The sequence below is a fragment of the Gymnodraco acuticeps genome, unplaced genomic scaffold (assembly GCF_902827175.1).
Source record: "Gymnodraco acuticeps unplaced genomic scaffold, fGymAcu1.1, whole genome shotgun sequence".
In the NCBI taxonomy this organism is placed as follows: Eukaryota; Metazoa; Chordata; class Actinopteri; order Perciformes; family Bathydraconidae; genus Gymnodraco; species Gymnodraco acuticeps.
The window spans coordinates 2,653,735-2,671,809 of NW_022990558.1; the positions used below are offsets into that span (position 1 = coordinate 2,653,735).

At 38.2% G+C, this 18,075-nt stretch overlaps 2 protein-coding genes across 3 annotated transcripts in view; one reads left to right on the top strand and one right to left on the bottom strand.

Annotated features, from left to right (window-relative positions):
• Positions 1–5,454, bottom strand: part of mprip (myosin phosphatase Rho interacting protein) — a 44,737-nt gene extending 39,283 nt beyond the window's left edge. Inside the window, 1 exon segment of the mRNA XM_034227482.1 lies at positions 4,542–5,454. Within this exon segment, the coding sequence (XP_034083373.1) occupies positions 4,542–4,664 (123 nt within the window). The 5' untranslated portion in view covers positions 4,665–5,454.
• Positions 5,455–6,526: 1,072 nt separating this feature from the next.
• On the top strand, positions 6,527–16,551 carry dhrs7cb (dehydrogenase/reductase (SDR family) member 7Cb). Of its 2 annotated transcripts, none has more exons than XM_034227438.1 (7): positions 6,527–6,701; positions 8,202–8,358; positions 9,191–9,303; positions 10,460–10,691; positions 10,797–10,889; positions 12,779–12,940; positions 15,372–16,551. In XM_034227438.1, exons 2-7 carry the CDS (start codon positions 8,205–8,207, stop codon positions 15,578–15,580), a joined length of 963 nt encoding a protein of 320 aa, XP_034083329.1. In that variant the 5' UTR covers positions 6,527–6,701; positions 8,202–8,204; the 3' UTR covers positions 15,581–16,551. The 2 variants fall into 2 exon arrangements, with proteins under 2 accessions (XP_034083329.1, XP_034083330.1); XM_034227439.1 differs by having other exon boundaries at positions 10,481–10,691.
• Positions 16,552–18,075: the final 1,524 nt, after the last annotated feature.

The window sequence follows — 18,075 nt, forward strand, 5'->3', positions numbered from 1 at the left end:
TAGACGGGCCTATGAAGGCAGTTTGACGAGCTGAAACCATTACAAATATATACTATTTTAGTTGCATTTGTGACAAAGTCAAATAAATCTGGTATTTTGGCAGAAGTTGACCAAACTATTTCACTTCTGATCTCTTGCCCTGCATACACTCACACCATGACAAACACACTTGATCACTTCCTCCCCTCTCCCCCTTACCAGTAACATCAACCCTTCCAATCTGCAGGTGCACTGCTTCCTGTACTGCACACATCCAAACTAATGTGGACAAATGGTATTACTAAGCTGTCCTAACAACAGGCTTTTTGATGTTTCAAAGTGCTGTCAATCAATTCAAATTGACTGATTAATTGATTAAAAAATATATATATATATATTGCAAAAGTCATTAATGCTTTACATTTTAAAATACTATTTACATTACGTGGCGTTGTAATAAAAAACGTAAGACAAACCGGTACGAGAAATCAGACGGTTTTCTACTTTAATAACATGATTTCTGAATGATTGCCATGTAGTCCATCCATGTTCTGACCCATAGCTAAAGGCGTAGCAGATCACCCTCTATGTGATGTGCGCTAGCTACAAAGGGCACTTAAACGTTCCTATTCATAGAACGAGTAGGCTACTCCCCGTTCCTATAGTGAGTGGTGACCCTGTTTGCTATTTTCTACTCCAATGAGTGTTTTTCTTTTTTAAAGATAGCCACAGAATGAAAAGCACAAATGTACGTTCTGAGTTTGACTTTGGATTGACTGGATACTTGAAAAGAACAGAGCCATCATAAATGTTTAGGTTACCCCTTTAATACTATGAGATGTCACAGTGTCTGTTTGACAATTACAACAATAGGGCAATAGGCACAATTTGCATCACACACTACAAGGTACTTGCATGTGTTTGATTTACCAACAGTGTGGTGCATTGCAACAATCCAAATACAGTTTTGTTCTTTTAGATGTTGAAGCTGCGACATTCTTTATTGAGCCATGTGTTGCTGCTTTGGTACAATTCATATACTGTTTCATTTGAGCCACACACTCTACAGGTAGGGATGCTGCGATCGATATCGGCCGATACTCACTCTCTGCCGATCGATCGGTGCTCTCTAAAAATGTTAATCGCGAGAGCCGATCGCATGACGTAAAATACATGACCCTTTCTCTGTGTGCGGCAAAACAAGCTCGACAACATGTCTTCACCGGTCTGCCATTAATTTAAGGTGTCCAAAAAAGACAGCAAAATAGCGGTATGCAACGTGTGTGTGAAGCAGAAATCCTGCAGCTCCGCCCGCTGAGACGGACCGGTGAGCAACACACACTAAGAGTTAGACCTAACACACTTAGCTATTTGATCTACCTCTGGAACTAAACTAGTTATAAATATGTTTATTCTTCACTGTCGGGTCACTCATTACTGGATCAGTGAGCTGCATGAGACGATACTGACGGGCTGTCAGGAGCATCCCTATCTACAGGGATGCTCCTGACATATCTGCTGCCAGACATCTGCAAAACAATTGATTGTGATTTGAACGCAGCTCATTAATGTCAATAAAAGATAAAGGTAATTCCTGGCAGAGCTCCAACCAGCACCTGAGAGCATAAACATGACATTCACAACTAGTGTTGTCTGATGCTATAGGTGACATATAAAATGAGGGAGCATTGACAGCAATATCTAAAGCTATCCAGTATCTATTTCCAGTTCAATGTACCGTAAGTAAAAAGTGTTAATAGGACGATCTGTTTTTTATGTATTTTCATTAGTGTAATCATGGTCATGTTCATTCTAGCACGGGGGCCATTGTAGCTGACCAGGAAGTGGGTGTCAAAAATAAATGCATCTGGGTGTGACAGAGGACCGATGTGAAAGTCATTGCATTATCACAACAGTGATCCTAAATACAAAGGCCCTTACAGAAACACTATCAGTCTGGGGCAGAGTCATATATATAGTCTATTTGGCCTGAAGCCAGCTATGTTTGAGTAATGAAAACAGCAGTCAGTAACTGTCGGAACATATGGTACTTGTAATTAAAGCTATACAGTAACTGTGTATCCTTAGCAGCAGCCACTTTGGAACTCGACTCTGATTTCCCAACCCTCGAATTCCTTTTTCTACTCGTGTCTCCTGATCCACTCCTTGAGATTCCATCACATCCCACATACATGTAAACCTAAAACCTGCCTGCATCCTCCATCCCTGCCCAGCCTCCCACCACCTCTGCAGAATAGCGTGATCATTTTCTTCAAAGAATGTATGAGACGTTGGGGACTTGGAACTCAAGGGGACATACTCCCCCAGACCATCTTTTATTCTAGCAGTGTTGAACCAAGAGTTTGTTTATAGACGTTACCATCCTTCTGACATTCGGCTCTATTACATTTCATAACTTTTCCAAATGGGCTATCTGTTTGAAGGCTCCAGCATCCCATTAGTTGGCTGACGGTTTTTATAATCAAAAGTGACCTATAAGTGCAGGCAACCAAGAGGATACAAACACAGGAAAGAGAAATCCATCAAGTAATTACGCTCAAAACATTTAGAGTGCTAGAACAGCAGCAGCTTCAAACTTGTATTTAATCTAGTGCTCAAATGTACTTAGCCAAATCACCTATTCATGGTGTTTTAACAACATTATGCAGCTTTACAGAAGCCTTCTATCCACCGGGTTATTGAGTTTATCTCCTCGAAGTCAGCCCGTATCACTTTCTGAACACTGGGAACATTTGACAAAGCCTAACCCTTAGCATGGGCCTGTTGAACAAGGCTCAGAAGTTTCACACTGTTCATGTGGCGTTACATAACGCAGCTTTGGCCCGGTAATGGCCTGGTGCACAGCCGTAACTGGTTCCAGGACTGTCCAGACAGAATCCTTACAAAACCTGCTGGTGCAACTGAGCTCCCTGCGTGCTCTTTGGATCGCTGACAGACGGACGACATTTTGAACTGCCTCTTGGCGACTGCGACAACCCTGACGAGCAAGGACTGGTGGAATATCTATTTAGAAGGCCAGGGGGGTAAGCCTATCTGGTTCCTGGCTGTGGAAGAGAGTGTGGGCCAGGTCGCAGCAAGATTATAGGAAGTCATGTAACTAACCATAAGCCGACTATCCTGACTCAGGAGTCTCTGAAGGGTTAACCTGCAATAAACTCAGTGCAGCAAGCACCTTGAAAAAAAGAAATGAAGTGTGCTCCCCCACACACATCCTCTTCTCAGAGGAAAGGAGGATGCTGACGTTGCCGTTTGGCTCTTGAGCCGTGTTCAAGGTCCCATCTGGGTCTCGTGTCTGGGATCAATTAGAGGATACAACAGAGACTAAACTTATGATCTGATACAACGAAACAGGGACCCTGAAAACATGCTTATGATAGGGTCTCCAGTTTTCCTCCGCTGAACGGGGCTTGATCTTTGCTCGACTTATATTTGTTGTTCTTCAATCAGATCCCTATTAGCTTCCACATATTGGTCACCGGTCTGCATGGGGTACACACTCCAAACAAACAACTGGAGATAAACAACAGCTGAGGGTCAATCACAGAGACCAAACTGCTGGCAAATTGTAGTCAGACAAATCCACAGGAATTCACTTTCCCCACAAATGGAAAGATACATGTTAAGAAACCATAAAGGGCTTCAACCAAAATAAACACCCTTACTGTCTCAATGTTATCTTTCAACTAGCCTACTTTAACATTGATTTTTACCATATAAAGAAATGCGTTTGGACACCATGAACTTTTCTAAGTAACTTAGTAACGGTGGTCCTTTTAAATGTACAAATAATAATCGATACTAACGAAAGAAAGGTGTTTTCAAGCTTCAGTCTACATGTGTATTAGATTGTCAAGCTGGTTGCATAGTTACCAGCAAATTATTATTTATTTTTGACTTCCAGTTTAGCAGCAACAGTCCTTTAAAATCATGATGTCTTTGGCAGCCAAGGAGGGGCTTTAAATGATAAAGCAAGAGTCAAATAATCATTGGTGGAAAGTAACCAAGTACATTTACTCAAGTACACATTTGATGTACTACTTTATGCTTTTACTCCACTACATTTTAGAGGCAAATGTTGTACTTTATACTCCACTACAATTATTATTCTACAGATTAATTTACTTTATACATTCATATTTCCACACACAATACTTAGGAAAGACTTTTGAAATGTGATTAGTTGGTATAGAAACAATCCAACATTATATTTAGATAATTAAAACAATGAGTGGGTTAACAGACAAATTAATTGTTAGCAATTTTCTTTCTTTTTCTAAAAATATTCAAAAGTTATGATCTTAAAATAAGAAGATTTGCTTTTAAAATATGGGTTATATTTGTTTGCAAAATTACTCCTAACACGTTAAGTACATGTTCCTAATCATACTTAAATGCTTTTCCTTAAGTGTGATTCTTGATGTAATAATTTTACTTGAACTTCTGTATTTTTACAGTGTGATATTCGTACTTTTATTCAAGTAAAGAATCTGAAGATTGTCCCCCAGTGATGATAATGATTCATATTGTGACAGTCTGCTCACCTGGGTCAGGTCCTGGTCCGTCAACAGATGTAACTCCCGTGGTTTGAAGCAGTTCTGACATTTACTTTTGTTGAAGAAGTTCGCCTGGAATTTCCTACAGGGGTTTTCTTTTGCGGTAGACATTATATTTCACCTCTTATTTCAACTTTATGGGACAATTTCTCTTTTGTGTATTTTAGTGCCGCTGTTTTCTTGTGCGTCTCTTCTATCCCAGCGTAGGAAGAGCTCCAGCACTCCGATGCATTTTGAAAGCACAACAGGAATTGTCCAGGGTTCAAATCAAACGCTTCTTTTGTCTGTTTATCCAATTACTGCTTCCCAATAAATAACCACCGCCTGCCATCAAGCCAGCCTTCTCATCACTCAGCCAGTGATGGGTGCTTCTCAGTCCATGGCCTGCAACCACAAAGCGGAGATAGGTGGCTAATATCCTGTTAGCTTGCCAGTGGGTCTCCAAATCAATAACGTGATTGCTTACGCCACACATACAGCAATTGCACAGTTCTCGCCTTCAAGCTCCGAGGCGATAGCGCCAACAACAGACTCCCATGTGAAGGATAAAAGAAAGCTTGCAGTCAGACAGCAGGCTACTCTCCCAGCAGTCACTCCATGCGAAGTTCATCCACGGCTAGCCCAGTCAGCTAACTTGCAGATAGGCTAATGAAAACCTCTCCTGGCTGGCGTATTTAACTTGACTTTTAAAGAGGCGACGGTCCGTAAGTCCAGAGTGTTCCAGAGCTTTTCTTCCAGGTGGAGACGCTGCTTGCAGGGGAAGCACCTCCCGGCCAGTCACAGAGGGCTAAAGCGGTATTTAAGGGTTGGTTCCATTACTAGCCTTGTTAGCAGCAATAGGTTTATTTTCTTCTTTACCAAAGGAGAGCGAGGGGGGAGAACACACACAAGCTCATGGAATTCTATTGTGGAGTCTCGCGAGAACTGTGCGCTGTCGCCGCCCACAGCGAGACTACAGTCTATGGTGTTTTAACAATAATGCTTAACCGTCTGTTATAAATAACCTGCATTAGATTACAATATAAATATAGCCTGCTCCCTAATATAGGTAAAACAAACATAACAGTAATGTAGCTCAAATACTCAACAAATTACAACATATTTTCAAAGTAAAATTAGGCTACAGAGATTAAATAAGTATACTACATTACAAGAAAAAGGGATTAATTCAAAGGGTAATTAACTACTATTAGAAGCTTAATGTGCGTAAAGTATGCTATTTTACAAGTATACATTGGCTGATCATCATAAAAACTGAAGGTATTTAATACTTGTATGTCTATATAGTATCATGTGTCAAGGAGGTGTTACTGTGCACTATTTTATGAACAATTTTGTATTTAATTGTATGATAATGCCAAGTTAATAATATATTTTGTATGTCAATTCTTATGTCATTACTGGATTATTTATGGGGTGTTGTAATTAGGTTTTTAATGTTGTATTTAGTTGAGGTTAGAAGTTCATCTTGACACCTTTATAAGATAAATAAAGATAAGATACACTTTATTGATCCCAAATTGGGATTTGTTTTCGTTGCAGCAGCATGTAAAACAAGGCATGTATATTATATATTGGTAGTTTAATTTACACAGTAATGTGTATCTGTAAAGTTAAAAAAGTGCTATATTTAACTCTTAAATGTGCTTGAGTATGATAATACAGCAATATTGGAAAATCCAAGAAAAGTACAAGTACCTCAAAATTGCAAAGTACAGCACTTATTTTTTCTATAAATATTTAATGAATTAGAATAAGTATAAAAAAGTATAAAAAGCTGTATTCTAACCTAACAAAGGGGCCTTAACAAATCATGTATGGGTTGGAAAGTATACTTAAGCAACATTAATATGCAAACACTTGCCCCTTAAATCAACTCAGACTATCACTTGTCGTCCATCCCTACATGCTGGCAACAAGGGGACATGCCTGAGCTACCACATACGTCTGTGTATTAATGGCTGACTGCAGCAGAGGCTATTATAAGCAGTAGGTTCCAGTGGACAGCAGCAGGACGGACGGACGGACAGGGGAACAGAGCGGTGTGAATGGACGAGGGACATTAGAGGGACAGGGACGTCTGTAACCCAACTAAATCCGGAAAAACAACAGCCAGTCCTTCTGAAGGATTAGCACCCTGTTCATGATGTAAGTGAACCAAGAATAACACAGATTACAGGTGTGTGTCTGTTGCGTGGTTGCTGTAGATTTGCACTCACAAACTGACTAATCCAGTGGGATCCAATCATGTGCCAGCTCAAATAGCAGGCTGAGGTGGAAAGTGGGTCTCTGGAGCCATCATAAATACCAGTTTTAATGTGGATTAAAGGTTATTTGAACGTGTTTTCACAAGTAACAACTAATGTCCACTAACAACTAAGGGCAACTAAGGTCATCCCTTCCTTATGAATGTGAGCCTCCTCAGTTGCCCCCTCTTGGGGTATCATATGACAATATCCGGGAGGTGTCACAGTGCAAGGAATTATTTGGCGGCAGAGAGCAACAATATATTTGTAGCTGTTCTCAAACTCAATTTACATGGTCAGTGTCTGCCACCAAAAGTAAATTATTACTTTATAAGCCACTCTGTAGCCTAGAAGAACAAAATAAAGTTTGTCAGAGCCAAGCAAATATAGATATGAAAGGAATACAAATCTGATATTTATCTGTTAGTATCTTTAGATTTATGGGAAGGACAAATTACTGACAGGAAAGTACATTTTCTTTTTAACTAAGGGCTACATTTATTACTGCACAAAGCTCATTTGTGATATCCAAACAGGTTTAATTAAACACTGGCAATTATAATATTGTGAAGCTGCAAAACAAACCACGAGATTCTGCATGAATTCAAACCATAGAATAATCCATAATATGAGTTAATCTGTTAGTTATTTTTGGGTTAATTTGACATTTTGGGACATGATTACAGTTCGAATGGTATTGATGTTCTCTTTTGACTTTCAGCAAAAAAAGAGAGATATTTCTCAAAATGTGCAGGTACACAATCAGTAGAAATATAGATCTGATACATATGTCTGTAAGTATCTTAAGATATATGGACAGGACAAATGACGTTTTCTATATATATAGCGTTTTATTTAATGTCCACTTTATAGAAATAGCTTGTCATTTGTATATTCACTTTCTTGCCAATGTAGAAGGCAAGAAAGGAAATAAGAGTAGTTCCGCATACAGTATCAAACTATTGCTTTAAATGTACCTCTAGTAGTTTTATAAATAGAACAATATCTTACACAGATAACCATCATATCTTTGTAGACTGTAATATATACAAGAGATTGTATCAACCTGTTTGATACAAAATCATCACAAGCTTACTCATTTGCTGTAGCAGAAACATTTATTGGTTTACTTTGTTGAATTGATTCCACGTACAAAAGAGGAGTTATAAATGAAGACAATATTATAGAGGATCTCTTTTTAGCATTCAGGTAACTGAGCTGTGTTGGGCATGTACTTTTCTGTTATTGACACTGTAGTCTGTTTACACCACAAACAAGCCACTCCTTATACCTCTTAGCCTGATCCCATGTGTCCTGTGAGCTCACACTGATGGCTCTTCTGATACAGGTCAGTATGTCTGTAGCTGTTCCCAGAACTGATCCTGTGTCCTCTCCCCTACAGAACATGGCCCTGCCCTCCGTGGTGGTGTTGCCCCTGCTGATCGTCGTGGCAGCGGGGGTGTACTACATCTACAATGAGGTCATACACTTCATGTCCCAGTCCATAGTGCGAAACAAAGTGGTGGTGATCACTGATGCTGTGTCCGGGCTGGGAACTGGTACATTTCCCCACTGTTTTACATTTTTTTTAACTTACTTCTATTGCCATAAAGGTTTTGGTTTACAATGTCTGTCAGCAAGAAGTGTAAAAGTCAAATTCCATGAAAATTCACTACACTTATCCTTGGGAGTTTAGGAACTATTCACTTTCAGGAATATTGTGTTATGAATACAAGTGGCTATAGACTCAATCGTTTTATCTGTCAGGAAATACCCTCTTTGGCTGTTTTTCTGTGAGTCTCTATCAATACCAGTCTGAAATATCTGTACGTTAAATATCATGCAATAGCAAGATGGCTGTTAGCTTAGCGTAAGACAGAAAGCACAGGGAAATAACCAAGCTAGCTCTTTCCAAACGTCAAATAATTATCTTTTTGTACATTTTAAACACATGATACATAAGATTTGAATAAGTGAGCTTTTCTTTTTCCTCTTTGGACAGAGGCTAGCTGTTTCCTGCTTGGGCCTACACCCAGACTTAATGCTAAACTAAGCCCACTGTGGGTATCAATGTTTTAATTTCAATCCAATCTAAGTTATTTTTAAGCATAAAAGGATATACAAACTCTTACTGACACTTAACTCTCCTTTACAATATGTATTATTAAGTGTAACAGAGCAGCTGGAGGCCATATTTCTTTCTTTGGACAGAGCCAAGTAAGCAGTTCCTTTTTTCTACATAAGCTATTCAGCAGCTGGCTGAAGCCTTTTTTAGCATATAATCTTCTTATCGATCTCTTATCAAGTTAACAAAAAAGCGTATACAAAACAAATCTCCTATTAATCCTTTACAAGGTTACGTTATTCACTAGTTATTTTCTTTCCATTCAGAGTGTGCCCATCTCTTCCATAAGGGGGGTGCCAGACTGATCCTGTGTGGGAATACCTGGGATAAACTGGAGTCTCTGTATGACCAGCTGACCAACGACTCTGACCCCAGCCAGGTGAGGAAATGAAAATGTGCATGCTGGTCTTCATATTTATATGAAGCATCATACACATGGTCCTCCAAACTAAAACCATTACTTGTCTTGTGGTGGTGAGTCATTTTATGGCAGCTTAGAAACTAAATGCGTTGGCTGCCGCAGTAAACACTACTATGTCCTCTCTGTTAGTATACACTGGAAATATTGGCAGTACAATGACAAATTGTCTGAAGACCAAACACATAAAGCAACTACAAAAACCTTAAATAGTCATAAAGAATGAACAAAAGGCACCAATATCTTTTGAAAGCAGGAGTAACAGGCTCTGTCCTTGTTTTGTGATAGTCCTCTGTTCCGTCGCAACCTCCCACATCACCACTTCCACCTTGTGTCAACACAATAGCAGGATATCCTCTCTGACAGCATGCTGTCCTCCATGTGTCTCCTACACACAGGACAGAGCAGATGTGTGCATTATCACTGACTGGAGGTGCTAGCTTGATGTTGGACCTTTCTTGTATTATATAATGGTATATATGTTAGCGTTGTTGTCTTGTTATTACTACCCAAAGATTACATATTTCTTATGAGAACAACACATGACTTCATCGAAGTAACGTTTGTCTTAATAAATATTAACAATGAGCCTTGTTAACTTTATAAAGAAATGATCGTTTGTTATGAGTCATTTGAGGTCTATTATTGTTGAAGTAGACAGAGTTCCCCAGGCGGATGTCGATCAGAAACAGCCACCAGGGCGCCCTGAATTAAGAAACGTGCCTCATTATAACAAGACAAGCTGTATTTTGATATAACGGGAAACTTCCATATGTTTTTGTAATGAGAACAAGTGATGAATTTGAAGATTGTGTCGAAATCTGAACAAAAACAAGGTAATTCAAGACTGATAATTATAATATTGTATATCTACACAACAAACTAAGAGACCCTGAATACATTCAAACCATTAGATAATCAATAATATGACTTGATTCTTCTTTTTCAAAAGGGTAGTTTGATATTTTGAGAAAAAACAGCTGGACAAAAAAGATGTTTAAGAATGGTATTGATTTTCTCATTTGACTTAAAGCAAGAAAACAGAAAATGTATAACTTTTGTATTCAGTGATAATATGAACATGCTAGACAAACAAAACATATTACTGCACACACAGTACAACCCTGTGTCTCCCCAGACGTTCGCCCCAAAGCTGGTGATCGTGGACTTCAGCGACATGGACAGCATGGAGGACGTGGTGTCAGAGGTGGTGGATTGTTACGGCTGTGTGGATGTGTTGATCTCTAACAGCAGCATGAAGCTGAAGGCTCCGGTGCAAAGTGTCTCCCTGGAAATGGACAGAAACATCATGGACATGAACTACTTCGGCCCCAGCACTCTGGCTAAAGGTGGGCTGGACCTTCCTGAGAAAACCTTCACCACTGCTTTTTCTATGATATGGTTTCATAGTGATCTTTTTTTTAAATTGCTAATCTGTCCATATTACGTGGCAGGCATTATTCCAACAATGATCTCGAGAAGATCCGGCCACATCGTGCTGGTCAACAGTATCCAGGGAAGACTGGCTGTCCCATTCAGAAGTTCATGTGAGTTTCCAAAATAACTTTAATCAACAATTTTTTCCCCTATAGTTCTTATTGTTTGCAATCATTACATGTCACAAACACTTGTACATGTACATGTACACGCACACAATATATTATACTGCTATTTATACAAACACAAATGATACAAAAAAAATGCAGTTTGGAGTTGCATTCTCATAAGTTTGTTTGTTTTAACATTTTCTTCTACTAAGACCTTTGTCTTAATAGAATTCTATATCGCTGGTATAATGACTGAATAATGACCATTTCTCCCATTTTGATTCAAACAGCGATTCTTTCAGGCTCAAGAGATTTGTCAGTTTGTCCATGATATAGGCTTCAAATCTCTGTCCATTGCTGTTGAGTAGTATGTTCCATCTTACACCATTTACTTTTGATTGATTTCTTACAGCTTTAACATTATTAAATTAATAATAAAATAAAAGATCCTTTTTCCCTTGTGTCTTTTGCATAACGTACGCCAATTTCAAAATCTTTATAGTTTTTGGGTATTTCCAGAATATGTGTGTGGTCTGCATCCCGTGCTCCACATTCCTTACATTCAAGTATTTGAACCTTATGCATCACAAACAAATCTGTTACAAGAGAATTCCCTCCTCATCCATGATTGTTTAAAGATGATTCATTCCCACATGTTTTGCTAAACATGTTCTGAACGTTTTTGTTGTCGTTGCTTAAATCGTGAAAATAATATTTTCACATGTTCCTCTTACAATTAGGCTGCTAGCCATTGTATTAACCCTCCTATTGTCTTCGTTTCCCCCTTACTTTGGTGTTCGCGGTCAGATTTGACCGGTCCTGTTTTAACTGCTATAACATTAACACAAAAACCATTAATCATCACCAAATTTCATTTAACACCCTTTCAAACTGTACATATTGGATCAGACTACTGGTATACATGAAAAACTGCAGTAAATATACAAAGAACAGACACTGAACATGTACTGCGTGTGCCAGGTGTGATCCATGTGGGGGGATGGGCACAGAAGAGCGGGAAATGTGTCAAATTGATCTGTGTGTTTGTGTGTGTTTGTGTGTGTTTGTGAGTGCCAGGTGTGATTCACGTGGGGAGATTGGGCACCTAAGGGGGGGAACACATCTAGAGTATGTGTGTGTGTGTGTTTTATGTGATCCGGATGGTTACTAATTCCTTTTCTTTATGTCGGTCATTTTTGACCGGGAACACAAAGTTGACTAAATCATCCAAAATGCAATGAAAGTGGTGATCAGCAATCGTATATGTTCAAATGTCTACTGTGAAGGATATCATAAAGCCTTAATGCAATCGAACGTAAAACTAAAAAGTTATGATTGATTAAAGTAGTAAATCGATCAGATTTGACCCGAAGACAACAGGAGGGTTAAATCAGAACTTTTTTAAATTGTTCTGTTTCAACTGTTCTGAGAGGTGTTGACTCAACTGGTCATTGTACAAGATATTTTTGTAGTGCTGTGGAAACGTAATGCGTTTTAGGTGTTTACATTTCTTTGTTCATCCCGAGTTTAATTTCAAACATGTAACAAACACGTGAACACAACCAACATCAAAATGAACAATACACACATATAGCAAAGTATTAATGTACAAATCCTCATACGTTATATTAATAAACAACTTAAATAACTATTACCTATTACATGTTAATGTATGTGTTTTCAATATGATGTTTTCCTGTAGCAGAAAACAGTTCAATGTTGTCTGCAATGTATGGAATGAACTTCTTTACAACTGTGACACACCTCTTTGTGAGTGAACAAGAGTTATGTGTGTGTGTGTGTGTGTGTGTGTGTGTGTGTGTGTGTGTGTGTGTGTGTGTGTGTGTGTGTGTGTGCGTGTGTGTGTGTGTGTGTGTGTGACCTCTCAGATGCTGCATCTAAGCATGCGGTGCAGGCCTTCTTTGACTGCCTGCGGGCTGAAGTGAAGGAGTATGGGATAGAAGTGAGCACCATCAGCCACACCTTCATCAACGCCTCGGAGCCCCCGCCTGAGGAGGGGCCCGCCCCCAAAACAAACGCTGTGGCTGCATGTGAGTAAAAGAACCGGAATGGAAGAGACTCACAGGGTAATGATTTACGAGTTATCAGAGGTGATTTAGATAATGGGATATGAATGTGTGAGGTCTTTTAGATTAGATTGGATCAACTTTATGGATCCCAAATTGGGAAATTGTTTTATTACACAGAATGTTAACAAGGCATTGCACTTGAGGTATAAGACGATTAGAAAATACACATCAACAGTAGAATATCGAATCTCTTGGGAAAATTCTATATAAAATATACAGAATAAATTAAACTAGACCGACCTACTGCTTTAAAAAAGTAAACTTAGGATACTGTAGATACAATATACAAAGTACAATGTAACAAGGAAAGTATGTTGTTATAGCAGCATGTTAACAAGCCATTGCACACAAATATAATACAATACAAAAATAAACAGTAAATATACACATCTGAACAGTACAAGGATATACTATACAATATCTATACATTCAAAAACAAAATATATGATTAAACAAAATAAGATATGCACTGTAATAGACCTACTAAAAAAGAATACAAACATACCATATACCATACACTCTGATATGGGGGTTATTATCTTATTTTCTCTTTTCTGTGCTTGTTGAACAAAACAATTTCTATATCGCACTTACATTGTAATGAAAAACAAACGACTGCACACCTGTATAATGTATGGTATCAGAGTATGGGGGTTATTCCCTATCTTTATTCAAGAGCGTGGTATTTAAAATTGAGAGCATACTTTATTGATTTATTTCCCTCAAACCCTGTCCTCGCACTCAAATAGTGCCTGCTTGCACTTAGATTTGCTCTGCTTCTGCTCAAACTGTACGCTTGCACTCAGATATATTGCTGCTTACAGATTTGTTCTGCTCTCAGATTTATTCTGTGTGCGCTCGAAACTTTTGTGCAACAATCCTGTCAAAATCCCTCAACCAATAGGAGGCCAGGTGTCCTTGCGGGTGCGTTCGCTTTACTTATACAGCGTCCCGTAAGGGCGGTTACTCTTTGGTTTATAAACTCCCGCCCTCCACGGCTTTATAACATAGCATGTAGGCCTACTGCACTTGTTTGATTCACAACTTTATTTGGGGGGGGTGGTTAAGCACTGTTAGTATATGTTTATAAAACGGACAAGTCAAATCAAGCAATCTGATGTTTCTTAGCCGTGATATAATGAGCGTATATCCAGGGAATAGTTGTTGTTACTTTTCACAAATCAGTATCCCTCCGCGTCTGAGAACCGTTACAACTGTTACATTACGTCCGTCACGAAACTAACTAACTAACTAACTAACTAACTAACTAACTAACTAACTAACTAACTAACTAACTAACTAACTAACAAAGCTTAAGATGGAAACATTTTAGGTTAACTTCGACCTCCGGGGTTGCCCTACTATGGAGGAGTGGATTGAGAAGTGCCTATCTCCAGAAAAAAAGCACCTAAACGACGACATTCGCTATCTGTTATTGTTGTTGCATAGCAACCACCTCGCACTATGTTCTGTGCAGAAGGCAACGGAGCGACGATTTTATTTTTATTCCCGGGCTGATTATTAGTCCCAGTCCGCCACTGAACCTATGTAAGGTAGTTGTAAATCAAACAAGTGCAGTACATGCTATGTTATAAAGCCGTGGAGGGCGGGAGTTTATAAACCAAAGAGTAACCGCCCTTACGGGACGCTGTAATAAGTAAAGCGAACGCACCCGCAAGGACAACTGGCCTCCTATTGGTTGAGGGATTTTGACAGGATTGTTCCACAAAAATTTCGAGCGCACACAGAATAAATCTGAGAGCAGAACAAATCTGTAAACAGCAATATATCTGAGTGCAAGCGTACAGTTTGAGCAGAAGCAGAGCAAATCTAAGTGCAAGCAGGCACTATTTGAGTGCGAGGACAGGGTTTGAGGGAAATAAATACATAAAGTATGCTCTCAAATTTAAATACCACGCTCTTGAATAAAGATAGGGAATAACCCCCATACTCTGATACCATACATTATACAGGTGTGCAGTCGTTTGTTTTTCATTACAATGTAAGTGCGATATAGAAATTGTTTTGTTCAACAAGCACAGAAAAGAGAAAATAAGATAATATATACATATCCACAAGGATACACCGTATATCTATAAAATATCTAGAATAATTAAATATTAAATATACAGGAGCAGTTAAAAATACTCTATAATAGACCAATTTACCACTAAAATAAAGTAATCATTAGATACTATATACACGCGTACAAAGCAGTAGCTGTTATTTGATTAAAATGTAAGTACAATGAGGTCATGTGGAAGTATAACGTGCACAACGTGTTCAGAGTTATTAAAAAGGAAAACTACAAATATAAATAAAATGACTATTTGTACATTTTCAGAATATCACTTTATTGTAGACACCTCTAACTGTATGTGTTCTTCCACAGTCATCCGCAGCCAGTTGGTCCACGGTGTGAGCCCCTCGGTCCTGGCCAATGAAATAATACAAACGGTAAACAGGAAGAGGAAGGAGGTGGTGCTGGCCCACCCCATCCCCAGGGTGGCCCTCTACCTCCGCTCCCTCTTTCCCTCCTTCCTCTTCGCTGTGCTGGCTGCAGGAGCCAAAGACTCAGTGCTGAATGAGCAGATGCAGTGAGAGAAATGGAATCATGTGAAGTGAAGGGTTGTGTGGCGGTGGTAGATAAGTATTATGTGCTTGACTTAAGAAGTATCACAAGCTGGGCAAAGTAGGCAAGGGCCCCAGACCCTTAAGGCTCCAGGCTGATCATATGTGTGTGTGGCACTTTCAAATTTAAGATTTTCATCAAATCAATCCCTGTCATATTATTTATGGTCTTACGCATGTACATTCTGTTATGACCTCTCTGTATAGTCCATTGTTCCCATGCTGCATTCAATGTACCTCCACGTGTAAAACAATGCATGTCATTCAGTCCTACTGTGTGTACTTCCTTATATCAGCATCATTGTTTATTGTTAGCTTCTCCTACGGCTATATAAAAGCAAACTATATACTACTATACTATATCCATCTTGAATTGTGCCTTGTGTTTCACTTGATCAGAATAAAATATTGATATCATGCACTTTATGTTAAAAAACAGTACATGGAGAGTATTCAGTGTCTGGTTCGCAGATGAAATATCAGCCAGTAGCAGAGATTTGAAGCAAATATGTGATGAACTAGCTCCAACCCTAGAACTAGTTCTAATATGAACATGTTCATTTACTTAAGTTACATTTGTAGGTACTTGTTTACTTCTGAATTGCAATGTTATGACACTTTATGGAAGCAAAGCAAAGGCAATAAAGATAGTTGTAGTACTTAAAGGATGAAGGCACATTCAGATAACTGCTCCAGTACTTACTATGGTTTGTTTGTGAAGCAAATGGACTTGGAGGATTGTTGCTGAGTTGTATCTTCATGGTTGAAAGCCATTATTGTAAGGCGCTTTAGATCAAAGTTTGAAATGCTAAATTATATATAATGTCATGTAATATAATTGTGGCAGGAAGAAGGAGAAGAACCCCAGATTGTAAGAGCAGACGGGATTGCATTTCACTGGAGTTGAAACTTTCAAATATAATTGCTTGATTATCTGCATATATGGTGTCTTCGTTCCCTTCTTTCAAAAGCTAGTTTGAATTTAGACATTAAATATGAGTGTACAACATTATAAAAACTTTGTTCAAGTAGCTAAGATTAAGGTGCGTTCCAAATCCCATTCTTTTGACTTTTAATACTACAGCTGCCCTTCCAAAGGTGTCCCAATGTTCTACTGCATGCATGCAGTTAGGATATTCTACTTCTTAGATACATGGCACCTTGAACTTTGACCCTCTTGCTTATCTACTACAGTATGCAAAGGATTGTGGGTCAGAATAGCCAGAAAAGCATGCTGGCTTGTATATTGCAAAATGTGACCAACGCAGTATTGCATACTGCATTTGACATATTGGGACACGTATTTTTCTAGCATATGAAATAGTATGGTGGAATAGGTATTTAGATAATATGAAACAGCAATTATGCCCTAATTAATTAGATTAGACCTTCATCATATGACCCAAAAAAGATTTTAGATAAGCGATAGTAAAACTATAACAATTACAAAAACTATTTAAAATGTTATTCTGGTTATATACAATATATTCAGTTTATAATTCTACTCCACAAAAATACAGAGACAAGCATTTTCTTACCCTATTTAGGATGAATAAAGTATATTTAATGTGCATGTAATTTCCAAGTGTGTCCTCTAGGTGGCAGCAACATCTACCTAATAACACTATGACCTGTAACCCTGGAGAGATCAGCCTCTGCAGACTTCCCTCTGTCAATTGTTAATGTGGGGCAAAGTGTCCCAATATGTTCTGTTTTTAAATATAAAATATCTGTCCTTATTCGAAAGTATGACATATTTGATTAATAGACATGGAATAATGATCTTATAATGTTTTTAATACCAATTATTAGCTCCTCTATTACTCATCAGAATACTTTATTTATTCTGGGAATAACTTTTTAATTAAATATAAAAAAACATTTCTTCTGAAATAAACCCAAGAAGTTCAAGTACAAATGTCCAACATATATACAATAAAATAACATGGAATAAAACATTTAAATGAAATAAGAAGTACATGTAAACATTTCCAATACAAATGAAATAAAAGGGACACAAACATATTAAGAAAGTTGAAGTAAAAAGTGTCAAATAGAAATAAAATAAAACGAAATAAAAATATAAAATGAACATATGAAGTTAGAGTAAAATTTGCCCAATAAATGTAAAATCAAATATAATGGAATAAAAATACTAAATAACCATAAGAAGTTAAAATAAAAATGTCCAATTAAAAACAATTAAATGGAATACAAATATTAAATAGGAAGTTAAAGTAAAAATGTGCACATTACTGCAATATACATTACAACATTTATAATCAACAAATAATTTCTTGACAACAAAGGCTCTACACACTGACGTTCTCAGGCAGCTCTTCCGTCCACACAGATGCAATACGTCCAATTACACGTCACTCACAGATTTATAGCACTCATCACTTCAGGCCTGCAGGACAGGAGAGGCTCTCTGGTATTATCCTGTCAGGATTACATGGTGGAAT

Excerpts from the sequence above, each read along its gene's own strand:
- dhrs7cb (XM_034227438.1), top strand. The coding sequence starts at position 8,205 with ATGGCCCTGCCCTCCGTGGTGGTGTTGCCCCTGCTGATCGTCGTGGCA. Across the intron at positions 8,359-9,190 it reads TGTGTCCGGGCTGGGAACTG|AGTGTGCCCATCTCTTCCAT; the intron begins GTACATTTCCCC and ends CTTTCCATTCAG. Across the intron at positions 9,304-10,459 it reads ACGACTCTGACCCCAGCCAG|TACAACCCTGTGTCTCCCCA; the intron begins GTGAGGAAATGA and ends CTGCACACACAG.